At 42.5% G+C, this 22,007-nt stretch overlaps 1 protein-coding gene across 2 annotated transcripts in view; it reads left to right on the top strand.

Moving 5' to 3' along the window:
* Window positions 1-18,822, top strand: part of mxi1 (max interactor 1, dimerization protein) — a 30,720-nt gene extending 11,898 nt beyond the window's left edge. For both annotated transcript variants that reach the window (XM_022189464.2, XM_022189465.2), the window contains exons 4-6: window positions 13,156-13,270; window positions 15,729-15,927; window positions 16,667-18,822. In XM_022189464.2, the coding sequence (XP_022045156.1) occupies window positions 13,156-13,270; window positions 15,729-15,927; window positions 16,667-16,830 (478 nt within the window). In that variant the 3' untranslated portion in view covers window positions 16,831-18,822. The remainder of the gene's footprint in view (window positions 1-13,155; window positions 13,271-15,728; window positions 15,928-16,666) is intronic.
* Window positions 18,823-22,007: the final 3,185 nt, after the last annotated feature.

Genomic DNA, 22,007 nt, shown 5'->3' on the forward strand with positions numbered 1-22,007 from the left:
TTTCTAACTTTCTAATCAGCCAAATTGGGCAAAAGGCACCAAGTGACAAGAGGACAAAGTATTGTTGAAGGATGATAAAATCGAGAATAAGCAAAGCTTTTTAATCGTTGACATGCTGCTGATAATGGGTTCAACAATCACTCTTGCTGATTTTTGCTTCTTTAACATATTATATGGAGTAGTATAGATACATCTGTTTTTGTTTTCTATATTTTTAGTATCAAATGTTGTAATTTAAGATTGATATCATCTGCCTTGTGAAAGCTGTGATGAAATGAGTGCCGACCTATACAGTTCTGTGGACATATCTTGGTATCCCCACTGGCCTGCTGTCAGATGGTGGAAGACAGTGTGAAATCAGAGGTCAACGTTGTTTTGCTTCAGAGTCCATCCCCACACAGATGTTCTGTAGACAGGTGTGAAGAAAGGCCCCAGCCAGGGGACTGGATGCAGGCACTTGAAGGCTCGCCCATCACTCACATCTTGTCTTGCTCTTCTGACCCTTGACTTGTTTTATCTTGGCGCCTTCTTGTTGTGCCCTTATCCTGCAAAAGTGCATATGTAGACGCATTCTATGGAAGGACGGTGTTGCCAAATGGAGCAAAACGGGACAGGCATACGGGCTTAGTCAGCAGGTTTGAGCCGTTAAACCAGCCAGTCTGTGACTCAAAGCTTGTTTTAATCTTCACTAATGGAAAATGGAAAATTGTCACTGATACCACTTCAGCTGTAGGTGTTCAAGCTAATCAACGTAAGTAGGGACTGTATGTTCAGGCTGTACGGTAATATGGTGCAAAGTGTTCAGTTCCTCCCACACAGTGTGTTGCTCAACCTGTGCCATTAACTGCATTGGTTCAGTCTTGTTGATAAGTGCACTTTGGGCTAAATGGATGTGGTTACATATTGTTCCAGGAAAAAAATACTCCAATTTCTCGTTCCTAGAGCAGCAGGTTCCTATAGCAGCAACTTAACCTTAGGTAGAGAAGCAGAAAGATGGAAAGAGGGAGGAAATAGGATGCTTTCTGAAGGTGCAAGACAGACTCAATTAGGCTAAACCTCACTATGGTTTCTATTTTAAGGCGCACGGCTGGGGAAAAAGGGGGAAACACCACTGCTTTCTGACCAATCATAGAGGCTATCTTTTCGCCAATGAGAGCAGTGAGATGAAGAAGCAGCCAGAGAAAACTCCACCCCTTACTCCCACAACAGCTACCTCAGATACTCTTATAATCAAAGCCCACACTGAATGTCATTATTTGCAGTTTCCACAAGGAGAACTAAAGTCTAACACCCAGCGGATCAGCCTGCCACCAACCACATTAAGTGACTCAGTAAGACGAGTTCAACTGGGGTGAGAGAGAAAGTGAACGTGCGCTTGTGTTGCAAAACGAGTGTGTTTTGCGTATGAACGGTTGCTGCAGAATGCTTGGATTGCCCTGTCCTCTATTGGATGTATTAAAACACACAAACAACTGTAAGAGGGTTGTGATCAGACAGGACAACCTCCTAACATGCACACACCTCCCCGCCCCCATCCTGCCCCTAGAGCCAACATCTGGCTGGATCTCAGTGGATTTACACTAGGCACATTTTTGGAGCCAGGCCATATTGGAGTTTTAATCCAAAGCCTCTGCCCTCTCCCCTCCGGTCACAGAGGACTAAAGGGGAAAGTGAGGGTTGCGGGTGAGCGGGTATTGTCTGTGGGTTACAATTCAGGGGAGAGAACAGTTGCACAGTTGGGAAAAGAGTAGCAGCGATGAGGCATTCTGATGACATGCGGGGTTAGAGATGCTGACCATGTAGCCGCTACTTCCTCAATTCGAGTCAGTTGTTGTCCGCTATCAAAAATGAAGCCAAAAAGCCTCGGAAAGCGGTCGGACAAATAGAGGGAATGTGTGTATTTTTTGTAGAGTACAAATCCAGTCACATGGTGTGTATGTGAGTGCATTTCAGGTCAGTTGTCAAAGACAAGTGTATTTATAACACTGCTTGTGCACTTGTAGGTGGTGTGATTCTTGTTCAGTGCACCTAAAGGCATGTCCTCTCCTATCCCCCGTCCTCTCTGTCCCACTAACTCCATCCCCTTCCCTCCCCCTCCTCCCCTCTTCTCTGGCTCGGTTTCTGAAGCCAACCCGTTCGTTCGCTGCGTCTCTTTGTCTCTCGCCTTCGTTCTTTTTCCTCTCCCTTCCAACCTTTGTCAGTGGAGCAGATTAAAAGGCAGTGTGCACGTGTGAACTAATCCGTGTGTTAGTGATGGGCTTCAGCCCCGGTCTCTTGGTCCAGCCACACAGCAAGCGCATGCCCCCCCTCCCCTCCTATACTCTGACCAACTCTGCACGTGTGTATATGTGTGTGTGTGTGTGTGAGCACGTGTTTGTGGTGACTGCTTGAAGAGGGTAAATTGCTGAACTGTTCTTTCATCCCCTTTCTCTCAAAGTCACTTGTTTTTTGAATCATGTTTATCTCCTCTGTTTCCACTTCATCCTCCATCCCTCCTTTGCACTGTTGCCATGTGCCTCATCGGGCTTAGCGTAGCAGCACCATTGGTCTGGGCATGGTAATCAACTGCATTTGACTTTATTTACCAGCCTTGGGATTGGTGGGTCGGGTTCCTGCAAGCCCATTGATTTTTGAACTCTCATTTGCATGTTACTAGTGTCAGTTTCCAGTGCAGTTGCCAATCGAAAATGCGCTCGCTCTCTTCCACGCGCTGAATCTCTTTTTTTGGGATTGAGGTCACAACTGCATGAAGGCTCAGAAGTCTTGTTTCCACCCACCCAGCCGCATGCAGCAATGCATTTTCACCCGCTCTGCATTTCTTTTTCGTTCCCTGCCATCAGACCAGAGCTTCGGTCCTCGACTAACAGTTCCTGTGGAATGCCAAGACTTGTAAATAATTGTTTTGCTCCTTAGATGAGGAAAATGTTGCCGTATGTGCAAGAGAGATGAACATTCTTGTCATTTCTTGGCCCTGTCTGTCAAATTTGACTATTGTCTGTCAGTTTGGACAGCACAGTAAAACTGTGGATGACTGAACTAACTGTGATGTAAAATAACACAAGAAACTTTTGCTTTTTTCCCCAAAGAGTAATAAAAGTCAAAGCAAAGGTGATGAAATCTGTTTCTATCTATAGAGTCGAAGTTCTGCTTCCTTGTTTCATGAAGATTTTTTGCATTCCTTGCCAGATGAAAGAAGCTTCTACCATTCAAACTTGGAGTTGCCTTGTGAACACTCACATGCTATCACTGTCAAAATGGTCAAATAACACACCATTACTGGCTTAGTTCACTTAGTTTTCTCTCCGTTGTAGCTCCACCAGAAGTGCACGACTCTTAATCTTTCGGGGCTAGGGGTTAAATTTCTACTGATGTCACCCATGCATAAAATGTATTCGCTCACTCGCAACGCAACACACGCCTGTGCTTTTTATGTTTTCTAGTAGTTCATAGCATTTGGAAAAACATGTCACTTTGATGTTCAAACCTGTGATGAAAACTTGCAGGAAACCGAGTAGATTTCAGTCATTCGCCATCGCTAAACCCGGTGGAATTCCTGATAGACTGGCTCTGGCTTGTGCCCATGGCTCGTTTCTGGGCAGATTACACAGACGGAATACTTCCCTTCCTCCCCCACTCCCTATATCACTCACCCTCTCCATCTCCCTCCGACTCACTCTACGTCCATCCCATCTGTCCGTGTTTCATAGAGGAGATGAGGGATGCATCAGTCTGTCAGGGGGAAAAAAAAGGAGCCAACAGTTGCTGTAGGGCAAAGATTGCTCTAATCTTGTATTTGCATGTGCGTGTAGAAACGCTGGATGAGTCGATGCATCAAAGGTGGATGAGAGAGAACTTTCACCAGGCTAGTCTCAATGTGGAGCTTTTGTGTTTGTTTATCGTTGCCTCAGTAACAAGGGTCGCTGCATTTTCGAATCTTAAAGCCTCATATGTTTGTGGCCTTGCAGCGAGAAGATCTCCGGTTCAAATTCCGTCCTGGGCCTGGGATCTTTCTGCATGGAGTTTGCATGTTCTCCCTGTGCATGCGTGGGTTTTCTCCGGGTACTCCGGCTTCCTCCCACAGTCCAAAAATATGCTGAGGTTAATTGATCACTCTAAATTGCCCGTAGGTGTGAATGTGAGTGTGATTGTTTGTCTGTATATGTAGCCCTGTGACAGACTGGTGACCTGTCCAGGGTGTCCCCTGCCTTCGCCTGAGTCAGCTGGGATAGGCTCCAGCACTCCCCGCGACCCTAGTGAGGATAAAGCGGTGTATAGAGGATGGATGGATGGATGTTTGTGGCAGAGTCCAGTGCATTGTCCAGTGGGTATTAATGACATTAAATACAGGTTCCACATCACGTGCCAGCTGTGGGCTAATGCCTGAACCATCTGTCAAATCATAAATCATCACCACAAAGTTTCCCACAAGAAGGAAAAAATCTACAATAATAATTTTTCCATCCAGATTGAGATGTTTTCAACATATACTGTGGCTCCGGCTGTACATGTAATTTCCTTAACTTGCCTTTTTATAGCTCAGACAATAAAGCTATAATTGGCTAAAGCACATACGGCGGGCTCCAGTTTTGCAGCCAGGCTGGTGCCTCTTTGATGACTGTTCCAGCAGTTAACCTAGTGAGTAGTAGTTTCCCCTTTGAAAAAAACAAATCTGTTCAGTCAGGTGCCATTTTCTGTACGGGTAAACATGTGACCCTTGGCTGCAGCCTGACAGCAGTCATGTGAGAGAGCGTGGGTGGGACGGAAAGTATGACCCCACCTCGACAAAGAATGAGATAAAGACAAGGGAGTTGTAAAAAAAAAAAAGAGAATCCTAGAAGGGGCATCTTTAGCAGAAAAACCAACAACCCTGCACTTTGTGTTAATCCAGCGAGCCAGTAAACAAAGGTGGTTAGCAAACACAGAGAGCTGTTGTGTTAAGTGGAGTTGTGTGTGCATGCTTGTGTAACAATACAAATGCTCTCGTGAATGAGCTACAATGCATAGGGCACAGCCGTTTATGTGCACTTCAGGTTTATTTGCTTTCATTTAAGTGAAAATGAAACCAAATTCCATTTTTTTTTTAATATTCATTTGTCAGTAGAAAGAAATGACATCAATCAGTGGAACTTGAATTTAGTTCTGCTGAGCTGCTGAACAAGTGGGAGTGTGATCACCTGCCATCGACAGTTCCTGTAGTCACAGCAAAGCATCATGGGGACAAACATACAAGCTGTCGTGGTTTGAGCCCTGCCCCTTTCCATGTATATTGCATGTCACCATCTGCAGAGTGTGGATCAGTGTGCCACATGTTCACATGTTGTTCCACTATGTATGATCTGGGAGAGGGGTCCTTGCATGTGATTTGCATTTGTGACCTTTTGAACCATTTTAGCAATAAGCCTCTCACATTTTCTACATTTAACTATGAGGTAATGGATTTTGAATGTTTTGGAAAGTAATTCACAAAGCACAGAAGGGGGGGGGGGGCACAGACACATTTGCTGTTTCATTTAATTGCCTTCCTCCGCATATTGAAATAATTTGCCGCTGATGTGATGCAGTGCGCAGTGGACACGGCTTAGTCTGCTTTAAATGAGGCTTTGCATTGCAAAATGTTCTAATCACTCCAATATTCTTTGACATCCCTGTGAATCGTGATTTGCGCCTGCTTCAAATGAGCCTCGACACTGCAGATGAAGTAAGGCAGAGGAGGAACAATAGTATTTCCTCATAAAGTCAAGTTTTTTTCCCTTCCCTAATAGGGCCTCTGTAGCGATGTCTTAATTTCCTTTCTTATGTCAGTTTAAGAGATTTACCACTGAGACAGTAATTGGCGATGTGTAATTAGTGCAATAACTGGGTGAAGGGTCACATTTCGTCTCCCTTCCACATGTATTAGAAGTAGGTCAAATTGGAAGTGTGTGCGTGTGTTAAATGGGTTTGCGAGAGTGGGGGATTTTCCAAAGAGAAGTATATTGACTGGTATCTGGGCTAGAAATCCGACTCTCCCCTTTCAAAGCATGTCCAATAATTATTTCAGACATCTTGGATGGCCTGAGAAGTTATCCATTATTTACGTATTCACAAGTATGGAATCTAGGGCAGCTATTTTTTTTTTTTCTCCGTGGCTCACACTTTGACTAACTGTGTTGGTTCCAGAGGCCCTTAAATGAAAAATAAACAGAAATGCAGATTGCTTTTTCGAAAACTGTCCATCACTTTTTGCATTCAGGTGTTCTTTTGTTGCTATTTATTTTATTCAACACAAAGAACTCTTGCATTTACATGAGTTTTCCTTTTTCTCGAAATACAACCTGTCAAGGATCTGGTGTAAAAACTCCCATTTGTAGTCTACAAATGTCCTACATTTTGAGTTGATGTTTAAATTCATGCGAAATCACATCAATACACACGATCTGTCTTAAATATGAAATGACTTGTCCTTCAGTTGTCACCAAGTTGAGCTTTTTTTCTCATTTTATAGCCTCTTGTATGTTTTACCTGGTTCTTTAAAGGCCAACACCTGGTCTGACAATTTACCCTGAAGGTGACGGGAAAGTACACAAATAATGTTGATGATGCTTAGCTATAAAGACAGACAGTAAAGAAAGTATTCTCACCTTCGTGTTGGTAGGTAAACCACTACTTGAGCAGTAGGTTCTGGAGGGCTCCTTATATGTATGAATTAATAGAAAGCATCTGAAAAATATAAATTATCTGCATTTTCTCAAGTAATAGTGAAAAAAGTTGTCTTAATGTATTTTTAAAATGAGAGAAATTTTAGATGAGCTGTGTCCTGTTAAGAAGAGGGAAGAATAGACACAACAGTGGAAGATTAAATGCTGCTAGCATCACATATTAGGGACTATAAAGTCCTTTTGTTTTATGGTGGTCTGAATGCATTTTACAAGTTACAGATAAAGAATTCAAAACATACCGTGTAGTTTGAGACAGAATTTTTAAAAAAGTTCTCTCACCTTTTGATTTAATCAAGAAGGTGGCTACATTTAGTCCCCAAAACTACTGAAAGTAATTCACAGACCAAGTCCTTCTATTAAAATTTGATATGAATAGCAGTCACTTAGTCATGAATGAATGCTATGGAAAGGTTGTTAAATTTTTATTTTTTTTTAACCAGTCAGAAATGATTAGTTCAACAGTAATTTACCCTGGTCTTTACAAAACTGTATACCTTTTTTTGGCAGGAAGGCATCCATTGCTAAACAGCACAGGTGAAGTCCCAAGTTTCTTAAAATGACCCCTGGGTTTGTTTAAAAGGCCTGATACAACACCTCAAAAAAAAGATCTTCTCTGTGTTGGTATTTTAACAAGACTGAGGCTCTGTTCAAATGTGAATAAAAAGCTGCTTTTGTGCACAGCTGTTCCGTACTCTTAGATTCTTATTCGTGATATTCTTACACTTCTTTTGTACATTATTCAGCCAGAGTCATTGGAATATTTTCAAGACACTACAGCTCTGATTGCTTCTGATTGCAATTGTCATCTCGATGATGTGGGAATTACAGCTTGTTGCCGTCATTCCACTTGTTTCACATCAAACCGGTGAAAATTTTAAGGAGTGTCTGTCAGTGTGTGTCTGACGCTAGCATTTTAGTACAAAGATATCATATGTCAGAATATGTGGGAATGAATGTGAATACTGCAATGTGTTTGTCCTTCAGTACCCTTCCAAAGGCACGTGCACTCTGCACGCGTGTGCGCACGGATGGTACAAGAAGAAGGGAGGAGAGTGCTGAGCTGTCGTACATAGGATGTGCGTAGGTTCTGTAAGAGCTATGGTGGGCAGCTCTTCTATACCAACAGGGAGAGCTTCAAAGTGCTTCTTTAAAAAGGACTCGGCTTCAATCACACTGGAGGCAGTTTGACGCATTTCAACAACAAGTGAAAGAGCTACATGGAGACGGAAAGCACTGCAGAGATGACACCAGATTTGTTTTAGTATAAATACTCTCCTTTTGCTAATCATAGTTTTGATTGGTTAAGCACTTCTCTTTGTTGCAAAAGTGATTACAGGCTGTACTGCAATCACATCTGAAGTGTTATTTGGCCTCGCAAATGAGGCACAGGTCCGCGTTTGAATTAATCTCAACTGAAGCAAGTAAACAAGACTGAAAGTTGTGGGATTTAGGAGAAAAAGAGAGGGTGCGCACGTGATTCACGGGGAGTTGGGTTTATAGAGGAGGGTAGATGCGGAGGAAAGGTGTGGTGCAGTGACCCGGGGCCGGCTGGCTGCTCGCTCACATGTCGAAGCCAAAAGGCAGAGCAGCCTGCCTGCGAACCCATCTGGGGCCCATCGGGAACACAAGCCACGGGAGCACACACACATGCACACTCCCAAGCATGACAGACACACACGCATGAATACGTACACCGGAGTGGACCGAGTGGAGTGGAAGTGCCCCATTGTCTCAGGAGGAAAGGGAAGACTGGCTGTGTCAGTGGTGAGCCAGCAGGGGAGTACATATACGAGTGTGCCGGAGGGTTTTATCCACCTGAATTCACTTCTTATACATTAGTAGGAGGTTAAGATATCAGCTGTTTTGTGTTGTTGTTGTTTTTGAACGATTTGAGCATGCAAAATCCAATAAATGTGTTGTAATCAAAATTATCATGAGCAAACCGCATGTTTTATTGTTTCCTTAGAAAGCACCAGAAAGAATCTCAATATTTGCCTTCACCAGTCACATCCACTGTCCTCACTTGGGGCAGTAATCGTGATGCACTGCAAGAAGTTGCGTGATAGAACAGTTGCTATATATTTAGCAATCTTGCAGCACACATTTCAAGATAGTCCAAACACTTCCATGACTTTTCAAGGCGATTTCTGATTTTAGTGACTGTTCCTGCGCAAGAAAAGCATGAAAATAATCTGACCATCTAGACCTTTTTATAAACGCTGTCAACATTTATTTTGTGAGTTCCAAGTAACTTCCATGAACTTGTGGGAGATCAGCAGCAGCAGCAGCAGCTTTAGATGTGGTTTTCTTTGAATAGCCAGTTCCATTATAAATCGATCTGTATTAAGACTCGAGTCCTCAGAAGCTCAGAGCCTCACTGCCAAAGAGAGAGCGTGGGCTTTCAAAAGCAGCTGTTTGCTAAGGTATACCCACAAGGCAGAGAAAATAAAACCACAACAAAGCGAACATGCTGTTATATTTGCTTGCATTCCCAGGAATTTCCCTCTGCTGAATACAAGGACAAACGGGGGCTGTTTTGCCTCTGTTGTCTTATTGTCATTGAGGGATTTGATATCCCTGCTGTGCGTGACAGTTTGGAGCACAGGTCCTGGTAGCAACTGGCCACGTGTTATGTAATCCGCCACAGATGGAGAGTTCCTCATTCAGGCAACCTGCAGCTTGGTGTGCCATTCATTAGACACTGGAAGTCCAAAGCAGATAGTCCTGTTAATGTAGGAATACTTTGTTGCTCTGTGAGTCATTTTGCTCATTGATATGGTTTCCGCCTTGTCTGCTGCCATATACAGCAGATCTTGTTCATCCTTCTAGTTATCTGTGATATTGTTGTTTTGTATTTGTTAATCAAAGTTATATTTCTTTACTGAATAGAATCCTAACTCAGCTTAACAAGCCAATGTAGCACAAATAAGCTGATATTTGTCACTCAGACTTTATTGTGCACCTATCTGAATATAGGTGTGGAAAGATCACTATCCTTCACATCTCATTTTGACCTTTTCAATTCTTTGCATGTATCTTTTTTTTTTTTTTTTTTTAAATTTGTATCTCAGAACTATATTGTAAAACTTTTTGGATCATATTATATTTCCATAAGTCCTCTCTGCAAAAAACTGGCCTCTGCTAGTGATTACTGCTCTCAGGAGAGCACTTTAACCTCTGCTGAAAGTGACTCCACATCAGCCACATTAACAGCGACCTGCTAGAAGTGCCTGTGATCCTGTGATGTCACATCCTTTGACTAAGTTTACTTCGCCAATGCTTAGCCTTATTAGCGGAGGACGTGAAGTTATGAGGCTGCCCAGTAATCCATAGCTGTTTATCTAACTAGCACCAGTCTTTTCCAAGAACTCTGGAAACAGAAGGCTCTGTTGCTGGTTATGTGGCTACGAGAGGGTGGAGGCAAAGAGAGATTTTGCCTGCAGCACGCAGGTATTTATGTTCACAAGCCACCACACATATTATAAGCTGCAAATTGCTTAAGCTCTTTGGCTGTGGGTCGACATGATAAACAAGCGTTTTCAGGGATTAGAGACCTGTCTTGGGGGACATTACCAGTAGCCACGAGCTTATGACCTTTCCATGCAGCTCTACCTCATTCAGACTGACACAGTGATGAGCGGGGGTCTGTTTCTTTGAGTCAGTCTGCATCAACTGATTGTCCTTCAGGATCGTCCTGTCAGCCAGGGCCTGATGACCTGGCATTGCCGTCAGAAATCGAAAATATATTTGTGACGTCAACATTTAAAAAGCTTTAAACTCTAAAATGGACACAGTGAGTAGGCCTGTGTTGCATCATGTGCCACTACTGTCTGATATTAGGCTGCCCACTGGGATAGCTCACTTCTGTCTTTTGTCTTTACAGTCACACACTGTTCCTCAAATACTGCCTCTTATGCTTTTTGTGGCTTCTTTGCCATCTGTAGTTATCAGAGTACTACATAGTGGAGTGTGTCTACACACCCAGCCATTACAGCAAATGCCAGGCAGGTGTCTCACATGTGTGCGTGTCAGTAGGACATACAGTTACCGTGTCTGAATGCTCTCAACAAATAGCTTTTGTTTCCATAGGAGGAGCACACACAATAACTCACATAGCTGCAAAAAGGGCAGAACCAAGACACTATAGAGCTGAAAGAAGTGTCAGACTCCTCATCATCTGGGAGTGGAAGGGTGTTTGTGGTTTAACATCGGTTCAACAAAAAGTGGTGACTCAGCACCCTGACAAGTGCTGCCTCATACCACAATTACTAGTAGTGGTCTAAGTGCTAAGAAACATAATAGGTTATTTCAGATATTGCCAGGCCTAGAAATGTGATGATACTCCGGTTCATTTGTCATGTCAGAAGGTCAGGGTGAAGGCAGGATGGACCAGGAAGGACCAGAGAGGCTGTAAGTAGGAGTCATCTGGAGTTGTCTACGCAGATGGTCGTTTTAATCTCTCTGGTGTCTGGAGTTTAACTCGATGCCTGACAGGCCAGACAGGCCCATACATCCATACATGACCACTGTGTCCTGCTCTGCCCTCACAGCCTTCTTTATCAGGAGGCCCATGACCATCTGTGATGAAATGTTTGTTTGTGTTTGGAATGAATGGAAAACTAGAACTGACTGAGATGTCCATAAAATGTGCACATGGATGAGAGATGAATCTTGTGACATTCCTGGACAAGTATGTGGTTGTTCTTGTTTATGTTGTGAAATTATATGTGTGTCAGCTCTTCAGCTACAGCAGCACGATAAATAATTTACTGGCGTATCAGCAATGTTAAAACGTTCCCTGTGCATGGCCCACTTCAATTCAAAATGGTCACATCGCAAATATGGCAGACTGCAGTAAAATATACTTAATGCGTTGGTTCCACATAATTGCACAGTAATCCTGATTGTAGTGTTGAAGAAAAGGAGCAGAATTGGAAACACGCTGAAGAAATATTCAGTCTTGTCGACCTCTCTGTAATGTGTCCTCGCCGTATCCCAGGTTTATCAGTGTGTGTCGCCCCGGGCTGCTGTGAAAGAGTAGAATGTGAACAAGTGGTAGCTGATATCTGTGTACGTGCAGATGAGGGGCTCGATGAGACTCGCAGACAGACATTTCACTGATAAAGAGGGGGAAAAAGTGGCCTCTGCTAAGTCCCATGAATAGACTTGATTAAACAGACAGATGACCTGAGCCAGACTGATAGTCATCGTGCAAACTCCCAGAATAAAAGGGTGTGTGTGTCTTGTGACTCCTAAACTTTTAGCACTACAGACTGAATCAGGGCACCTCTTCGTTGCCTCCCCAGACATGCAGCACTTGTTCACATGGTTTAAGCACACACTCACGCAGTCCTGGTGTAATGGCTGTAATGGCTCGCTCTCATGTTCTTATCAGCACCATCCATGCATAGCTTAACCCCCCCCCCCCCCCCCCTTCCCCCTCGCACACTCAAACGCGCACCGACAGATATACCCTAGCTAGCACTCACATGTATCCGCCAGTCTTAAAGCAGCAGAGCATAGCAGAGAGCTGTCTAGCCCGGCATAGCAACTTGGAGCAGTGAATTCCTCCTCTGGTCTCCTGGGCTTGTCTCCTTTGGGCCTCCCCCAGAGATCGTTTCGGAGTCTGGGTCACTCCGCTGAATCTACTGACTCCTAATCTCTCCCCCACCCTTCCCTTCAGGCTGGCTGAAAGGGCAGCCCCTACTAATGGAGCGCTGATTGTGTTATAGCCACAATTATCTCTCTTTACCTCTCAACTTGGGTCCATTAGCAGGATAGATAGTACCTGGAGCCTGTCTCCAGTCACAGAGTAAGGTACTGTCAGAATGATGGAGCACGCAGGCCCAGCAAGGTCCAGGAAATGCCATTACACCACCACCACTAGCATCAACCCCCCCTCCTCTTCACCCGCCAGGTGAAAGTTGTTTGCAATGTAGGCGAGGAGAGTAACAGAAGCTGGGTGCTAGAAATACCTGCAGAGGATAATGTGTCTGCTTGAGGCTTTTGTTAGATATGAATCAAATGCGACCTGCTATCTTGTTGACTGCAGATTTATAATCCATGAGTCACGTCTGTAGCTAGTGGATTCTCACAAAGTAAGAATACGTTATATTGAGATTAAAAGATGAAACATTACTGAGTCTTAATGGGAAAACATCCAAAAGTGATTGCTCTCACCAACAATGGAGGTTGGGTGAAAAGTCATAAATAGTTTGATGTCTGTGTTACAGACCTTCACACCTTTTACTATATAGCTTTAATGGACTTACATGAGCTGGTTTAGTCAGAAAATGTCGATTAGTCACCTCTGACCGCCTGAATGACTTCTCAATTGCCAACTACTAGGACGCATTTCACATTTTACAGTCCATATCAAAGCCTTGCCGTGTTCTACATAGCATTTTTTTAATCTAACTATCCTGTTTTTCCTCTCTGTGTTTCTTCTGTTTCGTAGACGAGCTCACCTGAGGCTGTGTCTGGAGCGGTTGAAGGCCCTCATACCTCTGGGACCCGACTGTAACCGCCACACCACCCTGGGCCTGCTCAACAAAGCCAAAGCACACATAAAGGTACATAGAACTCCCAGCTCTTGGCTAAAGCTGATCTTAGCACGCAGCAAAAAAGAATAAGCAAAATCTAAGCCAGCGAAAAAGACAAGAGAAGGAGTTGGGAATACGATTAACCTTGATGAACCACCACAAAGACACAAAATATTCTGCAGCACTGAAACAGAGTGAGTAGAATTGGGTAACAGTGTGCAGCTTAAATAATAAGTGATGGTAATAGCACGCTGATACAAATGCAAAAACATGGAGAAAAATGGTGAAAAATCAGTCCCTGCTTGAATTTCATTCATTTTGACCTTTGCTGCCAGATTCAACTACCTACTGCTGGGATCATTCTTAAGATGTAATTTATTTGCGTTGCTGCAGAGGCGGAGATCCATGTGGTTTTTTTTACTGCAGTGTGCAATTATTTTTTTTTCTTGCTGTTTTGATTGACTGGCTGTTTTCATCACAATACCATTAAGAATCATTTTGGTTTGAAATTCACTGAAGGAAACACTTGCACAGTGCTGCATTTACAGTGGAACAGTTTGGCTGTAGATGTTTCTCCTGTGCTGTTGGTCCAGTAGGCTGTCAAATACATCACTTTATATATATATATATATATATATATATATATTCCTTTTACCACAAAGATATGAAAGAAATGGCTTGTGGAAAAACAAGTACTTGGTGACTGGTGATAACTCCCCTGCCTGATAATCCAGGTTTGAAGCCCGTATCACACACTAAGCCTTCACGCTTTCTCATCCACTTTAAAAAGCAGGCATGTGACTGCCTGAGATTGAGCAGTCTCTGTGTGAAAAGCCTAGTGTAGTGTGCTTTCTCGTAACGAAGAGGGGAAGTATAAAGCCGATGTTGTTGTCGTGACCCCCCACCACCACCGCTCTACACTTCTGCTGCTGTCAACTTGAGTCTCTCCATCGCTTATTGATGGCCTATTGTTTTGGTCCGTCGCTGGCAGTCACGCTCGTCAGTGTCGGCGACCGTGACACAACGCTACAAGGTTAGAGCACAGCGTGCCTGCATCGGGCCCTGACGTGGCCTTTTGCTAATTTCGTAACGGCACGAGACGTAAGCAGAGGCTGCAAGTTAAGTAAGTCGACACGGTGCAAGCGAGGCAGGTGGGGGGGAATCATTAAGGGGCATGGAGGTTGATAAGATCCAAAGAGACACAACATCTGTGCTGGTTGAAAGCTAAGACAGGTACTGAAGGAGTGTTTGTTTGGTGTGTTTGTCGTTTCTCATATGGAAGGAATCTCCTTACAAACTTTTCAACATCTGTCTTTAGTATCTCAGCGCTGATCTTTAACTTGCTCTCCCAGCTTCATTCTCTCGCTCTTCTCTTTCTTCACTGTCTCATTCTCAGTCTCCAGACCACCCTCCTATTCTTTCGTCTGATCTCATTTTTCTCTCGCTGTCCTCTCCCTTTGCGCCATTTATCTTTCTATTCTACAGTGAATCTGTAGATCTTGTAAAGTCTTCAAATGCAGAGAATTCAGTCTCAACGTAAAAAGGCCTTTGAAGGTGTGAATATGTCCTAAATTTCATTTGCAAAGATCTTGAATGCTTCTTCTCTCCTGTTGATATTCTTTTAGATGTGATTGCAGTTGTCACAAGGTATTCTACACTTCTAAACTGAAAATTTAGCTATTATTAAATACAGATTTAAAAATATTAGGCTTATAAGACATTGTATGTTGTATTAAAAATGTCATCTAAGTCTTAATCCTCTGAACCCCCAAGCAAGACAGCAGGTTTAAAAGACATGTTTGTTTTTTAAATTTACAAAATTATGTTATTTGTCATAGTAGGAAATTGTCAATACAGGAGTAACAATCAGATTTCTAGCTTTCTGATAGTTCTCAAACTCAATTCTGTTGGAAAAATTATCCATATCTGAGGTTATAATTGTGATGTTTAATCGAAATCATTACATTCTATATGTCTCAATTAGAAATGTACCAAAATTATATTGTTTGCTCTCACTAGGTTTTGTAAAAGAAACTGTATAAATAAAAATCTGCACCCCTTGGCACAGCAGTGAAGACATTTGTGACCAATGGTAAAATTGTAACATAGCAGTAAAGCATCTAAAGTGTGTAGAGACACTATATTTTCCAGTATTGGTAGCATATGTGGGCACTTGGAAAAATGTTGTACATGGTGATTTCAGGTTTTTTTAATATTGTGTAAAATGAAAAATCAAACAAATTCAACTTCTGTTTTAATGATTTGTGGCAACAAAACTCTGTCACAAAGTACATGTTTGAATTCTTTCTACTTGTAGCCATGGCTGTGCCGTTTCATTTGAGGCGCAGGACTTTAAATTAGAATGAAAATGAGGAAGGAAGCTGCTTGTGATTTAGAGGGTTGCAGAAGCTCTGATTTCAGTCTCGGTCTGGTTTCAGGTACCCACAGTTAACCTTTCCTCCATCTCTTTTCTATTTGTTCCGACCAGAAACTTGAAGAGGTGGAAAGGAAGAGCCAGTACCAGCTGGAGTCTCTGGAACGTGAGCAGAGGCACCTCCAGCGTCAGCTGGAGCTGCTGAGGGGAGGCAGTGGAGCTGCAGCCCAGAGCAGCCCAGGGGAGGGAGAGAGGATACGCATGGACAGCGTGGGCTCCACCCTCTGCTCCGACCGCTCTGACTCTGACCAAGGTGAGTTAGGCTCTAGACTCTGAACAGGATTTTAATTTAGCAACGACAAGGCCGTTAAAGCCTCCAGCTGCTCTCAGGCTGATTTTATGACGCTGAGGTTGAACCAGTCAGAGCACATCTGAGACTGTATGTAGAGTGAGGCGCTGCGGAAAGTGGTTAAGAAAGGTTTCCTGGATTGCATTTTGAAATGCAAACATTTCCAGAAGGGATTTAAAGAAAATATGGATTGTTTTGACGCAACACCAAGATGTAATGTATAATTGTGTGAGTTTGTATGTTTCCTTTGTATTGCAAGAGAACATTTAGAGTAATCTGACATTAAAGTGACTGTAATTTAATAGACAAATAATAAAGGTATCATTATTTTTATCACATCAGCCTCGTCTTTAGGTGTCACATTTAGCCATGGTAAGTAGAAGTGACCGTATCTCATCTATGTCATACATTTTAGTGTACGTACAAGGACTGCTGCACTTTAGTGATTTGGCTACAAGACAGCACATGCTGCATCTTATAATATAGCATATTGTTATAAAAATGCTGACAATGTACTGTAACACAGAATCCCAGTATCACTACACTACAGAGGACATGACTGCAGCAAATGAAGGAGGACAGCAGTTTAAAAAATGTCCAGAAATACAGTGTCCTGGACAGAATCTTTTTTTTAGTAAGCATGATGGAAGAAGTTCCTGTTGGGGACAAAAAGCTTCATTTCTCTTCTCTTCTGTCCCTGCAGAAGAGATTGAGGTGGACGTGGAAAGCACGGAGTTCTCCCATGGAGAGCTGGACAGTGTGAGCACGGCCAGCACCAGCGACCTGGACGACCACAGCAGCCTGCAGAGCATGGCCAGCGATGAGGGCTACTCCTCCTGCAGTGTCAAACTTGCCTTCTCCTCCTAGAAGACCCCACACCACCGTGACCGCCACCTCCCTGCCAAACCGGCCTGCCCTCCCATCTGTTTATCCATCCAGCCATGCCTCCGTAAACATACACCCAGCCACTTGACGACGGGCACGCCCCCCAGCTAACGGCGTCCTAGTTGCTTCTCAGCAGCGCCCCCTCTCTGCTCCCCGGCTTTTAGTTTCCCTCCACGCTGCTGAACCCCCCCATCGGAGGAGCTCCAGTGAGCACACTCCTTTCCCTCTAAACTTTGAGCCACCCTGACCAACGCTGGCACCAGGGACCCAGGCACAGTGATGTGAGACTGCAAATTGATTTTAATCTTATTTTAAAGGGAGATCAGAGATTTGGTTGATATTAAAGAAATCCACATCTTGATTTTTAAACCCATAACACAAAATTAGTGGTTGATTTTACTTCTGGTGTTTCCTTAAACCACTGAGTTTTTTTTTTTTTTTTTTTTTTTTTAAGAAACACAACCCCTCTCCACTCCCCCTAATTTAACTCAGAATGCACTTAATTTCATATATTATTGAAACGATTGAGCGTTAGTCTTTGGTTCTCCCTCCTGCGGGTGTGTGTTGAGCTGATCCTGTGTGTCCGTTGACATTGTGCTGTCGGGCCTGGATAAACCGGGAGCACATCTAATCTGGACTTTAATGAACACTGTGGGTCAACTTTGCCGTATCAACACAGCTTGGCCCTGAAAAAACAAAAAAGCGTCCCTCAAGCCCTGAATTTAATCCACTTTCTTTTTTCTTTTCATTACCTCTGCTCGACACCAGAGAAGCTCGGACACTTGAATTGGTGCTATTGTGAAACATACCAACCAACGGGGGGAAGCAGATCAGATCCACCACCACTAAGCTTTTAAAGCAAACAAAGCGTGTCTGCCGTGATTGTTTCCAACCAAGCACGGAGGAAAACAGCCACATAAATGGAGGAAAAAAACAAAACAGACAAAAAAAAATAACATTCCTGTCGAATGTGGGTGCTCAGTGCATTTTCAAAGAGTGGAAATTGTAACTTTGTGTGTGCGTGCGTGCGTGCGTGTGTGTGTGTGTGTGTGTGTGTGTGTGTGTTTCGTTTCGGTTTCTTTGCCCTCAACAAGCAGCTACTACAAGCTATCCTGCACTTGCCTACTTTAGAGCTGTCCGTAGAAATGGCACAAACCAAGAGGAAAACAGTAACACACAAAACAAACTACAGCAACAAGGAAAAAGTCCAAACAGCAGCAAACTTTGGAATAGACGCCCATCCTCTTTCCAGCAGTAACAAGCAATAACTCTTGTAGTTGTTTTTGTCTCGTCAGTTTGAACTCCTTCCCGTTTTTTTTATTTTTATTTCACCTCCCCCTAAAGACTCATGTGTGACCGTCCAAATTCTTATTTTTTTTGTGCATACAGATAGCTTAATAAATGAAACTTTAAAAATGAGTTTAAAAAAAGGTAGAGCTCATGGATAGAACTGTTGCCTCTGTTGCTGTTTTGACCTGTGCTTATTGTGCAAATTCAAATTTTTTTAATCTTCTTCAGAGTGGCAGTGAATGCACCGTTACTGTGCTGGCTGAAACATTGAAAAGTTGCCCAAGGAAGACAAAAGTTAAGCTACATAAAAAACAGTACAACAGCTTCACATTACATTTACGGAAAAAAATAGCGATCCAGTAGGATTTTTGGTGGAGAATGCGAATTTTGTTTGGCTCTGTGTTTATTTATTAGACTTTTATTTTTATCCTCCTGTTTCTGTTACTCGTGAATGGGAGGTTTTAAAAGCTGCATATGGCATTCCACTGATGGTCAGGTGATTCGCGGAGGAAAAAGTTTGAAGTGCGGAGAGAAGAAAACGGGTCGTATGATGTCAATGTTCTCCATCCCAACTCCACTGGCATTAAGAAATTGCACTTCAAACCACAGTTCTCGTTGTTATTTTCTTTCTTTTCTTTTCCGCTGTCATGTTGAGCTATCCTTGAAAGAAGAGGAAAAAAACAACAGCCATTTTCAATATTTATTTCTTAATCCTTCAAGGAACACAAGCAAATGGGGGGGGAAAAGCTAACTTATTTTCTTCTGTTATTTTACTCTTCTATTTTTGATGCTTATTCCTCATTCCTTATTTTAAGAATTGTATATTTTAAGGTTTATTATTTTTCGTCGGGGAGGACTGGGGGGGCGGGAGGACTGGGGGGGCGGGAGGGCGGGGTTAAGAAAATGTAGCCATTTTTTTTGTTTTCATTTTTCTGATGTTTTATTCAATGGACACTTGAAATGTAATTGGCCCCTAAGCTGCTCCTAGTGCTGAGCCTCGCCTGTTTAGAGTCGCCAGCCTTGTCCGGAGCCGACTCCCCAACAACGCTTAACTCGGATCTAAAACCGCCAGATGGGCTGGAAACAATCGCCAAACCTTTGCGCCCATTCTGCTGTTACGAGTTTCTCCATCTCGTTTTCAGTTCTGCGCTGAGGGGAGTTAATCCTGCACAAGACTCACTGATAGCCAAGACTTTACTGGCAAATATTGAGCCAGCTACTACACAATAAAAGGGGTCTAAAACTCCACTTTCCTCTATTAGGAGGATTGTAGTCTCTATTAGACTTGTGTTTTAGTGGACAAAATGTGTCTTACATTTACAAGGCCTCCGACTGAGGATTTAAAGAATAAGAACAAAAGAACAAATCCTTTGGTTTCCTCTGAAGGACGTCATTAAGGTGTAGAGTTTGACATGTGAGCTTCTTGATGGAGCTCTGTAGAGGTTGTTGGACTTGGCACTGAATCAGAAAGTCACCGCTTTTGGTGCTTGATTATTTAAAAATAAAAAAATACATTTAAAAAAAAAAAGGAAAATGCCAAAACCACCTCAGAACACCTCAGTGTCCTCTCTCTTTATCGCTCTCTCACTTACTGAGGGACAGTTTACATTTATTCTGCCCCCGTTTAAGTTATTAACCTTCATCTTATCCTTTTTTTTTTTGTTTTCTTCTTCATATGTTGGTTTTATGAACCTGCACTGCTGACAGGAAAGGAGAAAAGTCCCATGTTTGATGACAAATGAATTTCACTCCTTGCTAAGACCTGGATCAGACCTTTGTAGTGTTTTAATCTGCTAACAGTACAACATTTTGTATACCAGGATGGGTTAAAACCAACTATAAGAAGTGATTTTACTGAAGCCAGGTCTCTCCTCTCTCTTGTGAGTGTACAGTGTGTGTGTTTTGTCCATGTTCTCACTAAGGCAGAGCTTTAAAAAGGTCCAGGACTAGTCTGCACAGATCTCAGCTATTCAGTAAATATCAGGCTTCTGGAGGATGTTTCTCAAAAAAAAAGTCTGTCCAGTGTGCGATAAGGAGTTGATGCGCTGATGCTAAAAAAGAAGCTGCAATGTTGCACCGAAAGCTGTAAATTCACTGCAGACTGGCCCTGGATCAGTTAATTTAGAGGTCTTGTGAACCATTTCTGGCTCTGCTGCAAATTCATTTAGCATATCCTCATAAGCTGGTGTTCACGAAGCTATATTTTTACCTCCGTGTTTAAGGTTTAGACTGTGGTAAAGGTCGACTTACACTTTTGCAGCTCGGCCAGAAGTGGAGCAGCCTGGTGAAGCGGGAGCTCCAGAGTCTTTTTTTTTTTGTAAACCGCGCTCCATTGTGGCATTAGTCTCTCAGGAGGACGATTTGAACAATCGGGTCCATGAAGTGAAGTTAAGCCCAACCAAAACGAGCAGTCCCACATGCAGTAGGGAGCCCTCCTGATGTTCTGAACCTGTGGCCATCCTTTGTAAAACATGCACTCTGATGATGATGATTCTAGCCGTGTAAGTTGAAGATGCAATACTTACAATAAAAACACCAAGATTTTCAAACCTGAAGGACTGAACTCGGCTGTTCATATCATCAAATGCCTTCACTTTCAATGTGCTGTAAAGCAACGGCTCACGCTGATGGGATAACAGTGGTTGCTGCTACAAATCCTACTAAAGTATGTTTGAAAATACACTGAAGCTACACTTTTATACGACTCACCTGTTCACATAATTCCAGCTGTCCAAAAATAGAAAGGGAAAAAAAAAAAAAAACAGGTCAGCGCGGCAGTGTCTTTGCATAATTTATATATTTTATTCATAGTACAAGAATCTTCTCATCAAAACATAATACATCAAGGCTTGAGGTCTGGACCCCTCCGATGGGTCACAAGAAAAATCAGAGGAGTCAGGAGATGAGAAAAAACAAGATCATTTTCTGTAACGCTAAATATTAATCAAATAAAGCAACATGAGAAGGAAAAATAACTCTCCTTAAACCGTCCACAGCTTATGGACAAACATGAAATCTAAAAAAAAAAAGGAATCGAATAAATATTTGTACATTTTAACAGGTCAAAAACCAAAAGCAAATTATTTTACTGTGGAGCAGATACAGTCTGCATTATGACTGACTGGACTGTTTCATAAATATCTATATTCCTAGTTTGAAATTTCATTCTTGCCTAAAAAAAAATGTCCTCAAAAGAACACATGCACTTAGAAAAATCATACCTGTGTTCAGTTTCCATCAGTGGATGCAGTTTGCTCAGCTGTCAACTGATTTTGTTCTTTCAGTTGTTTTTGATGGCTGGCAGCTGAGATTTCTGTTACTTTTTCCACCTTTGAGAGGGAAATACTAAATTAAAATGAAATATTGAATTTCACTCATTTTAAGCTTAAAAAATCATTTTCAATCTACTTTTGTTTATGGAACTTAACTGAATACCTCAGTCTAGGAGGATCAGGAACCCACAAATGTTGAGGAGTAGCTACCAAAGCCAGTGTGACACTGAATGTGTTGGTGTTAGACAATATTTAAGTTAGATTCCTTCTGTGAAATGTGCACCATTTGGAAACATTTTTTGCTTTTTTTCAGTAACACCAACAGGAGTTTAATTCATAAATGTTCACAGTTGTCATTTTCAAAAGAAAAATGAATGTAGCTACAATCATTATTATCCAGAAAAACTGAATTTGGAAAACTGTGACAGCTACTACTGTCAGGAGTCATATTTTTTCAGAATTGTGCACGCGACAGGCCACACTATGCCCAGCAGTCATTACCTTGTGTATGGTTTACTCCTGCTGTAAATCTGTTTAGACCACATGATGTGTGATCATCAGTCTCTTGTGGGAAAGATGCAGATTTTTTTTTTTCCA

The sequence above is a fragment of the Acanthochromis polyacanthus genome, chromosome 3 (genome assembly GCF_021347895.1).
Source record: "Acanthochromis polyacanthus isolate Apoly-LR-REF ecotype Palm Island chromosome 3, KAUST_Apoly_ChrSc, whole genome shotgun sequence".
In the NCBI taxonomy this organism is placed as follows: domain Eukaryota; kingdom Metazoa; phylum Chordata; class Actinopteri; family Pomacentridae; genus Acanthochromis; species Acanthochromis polyacanthus.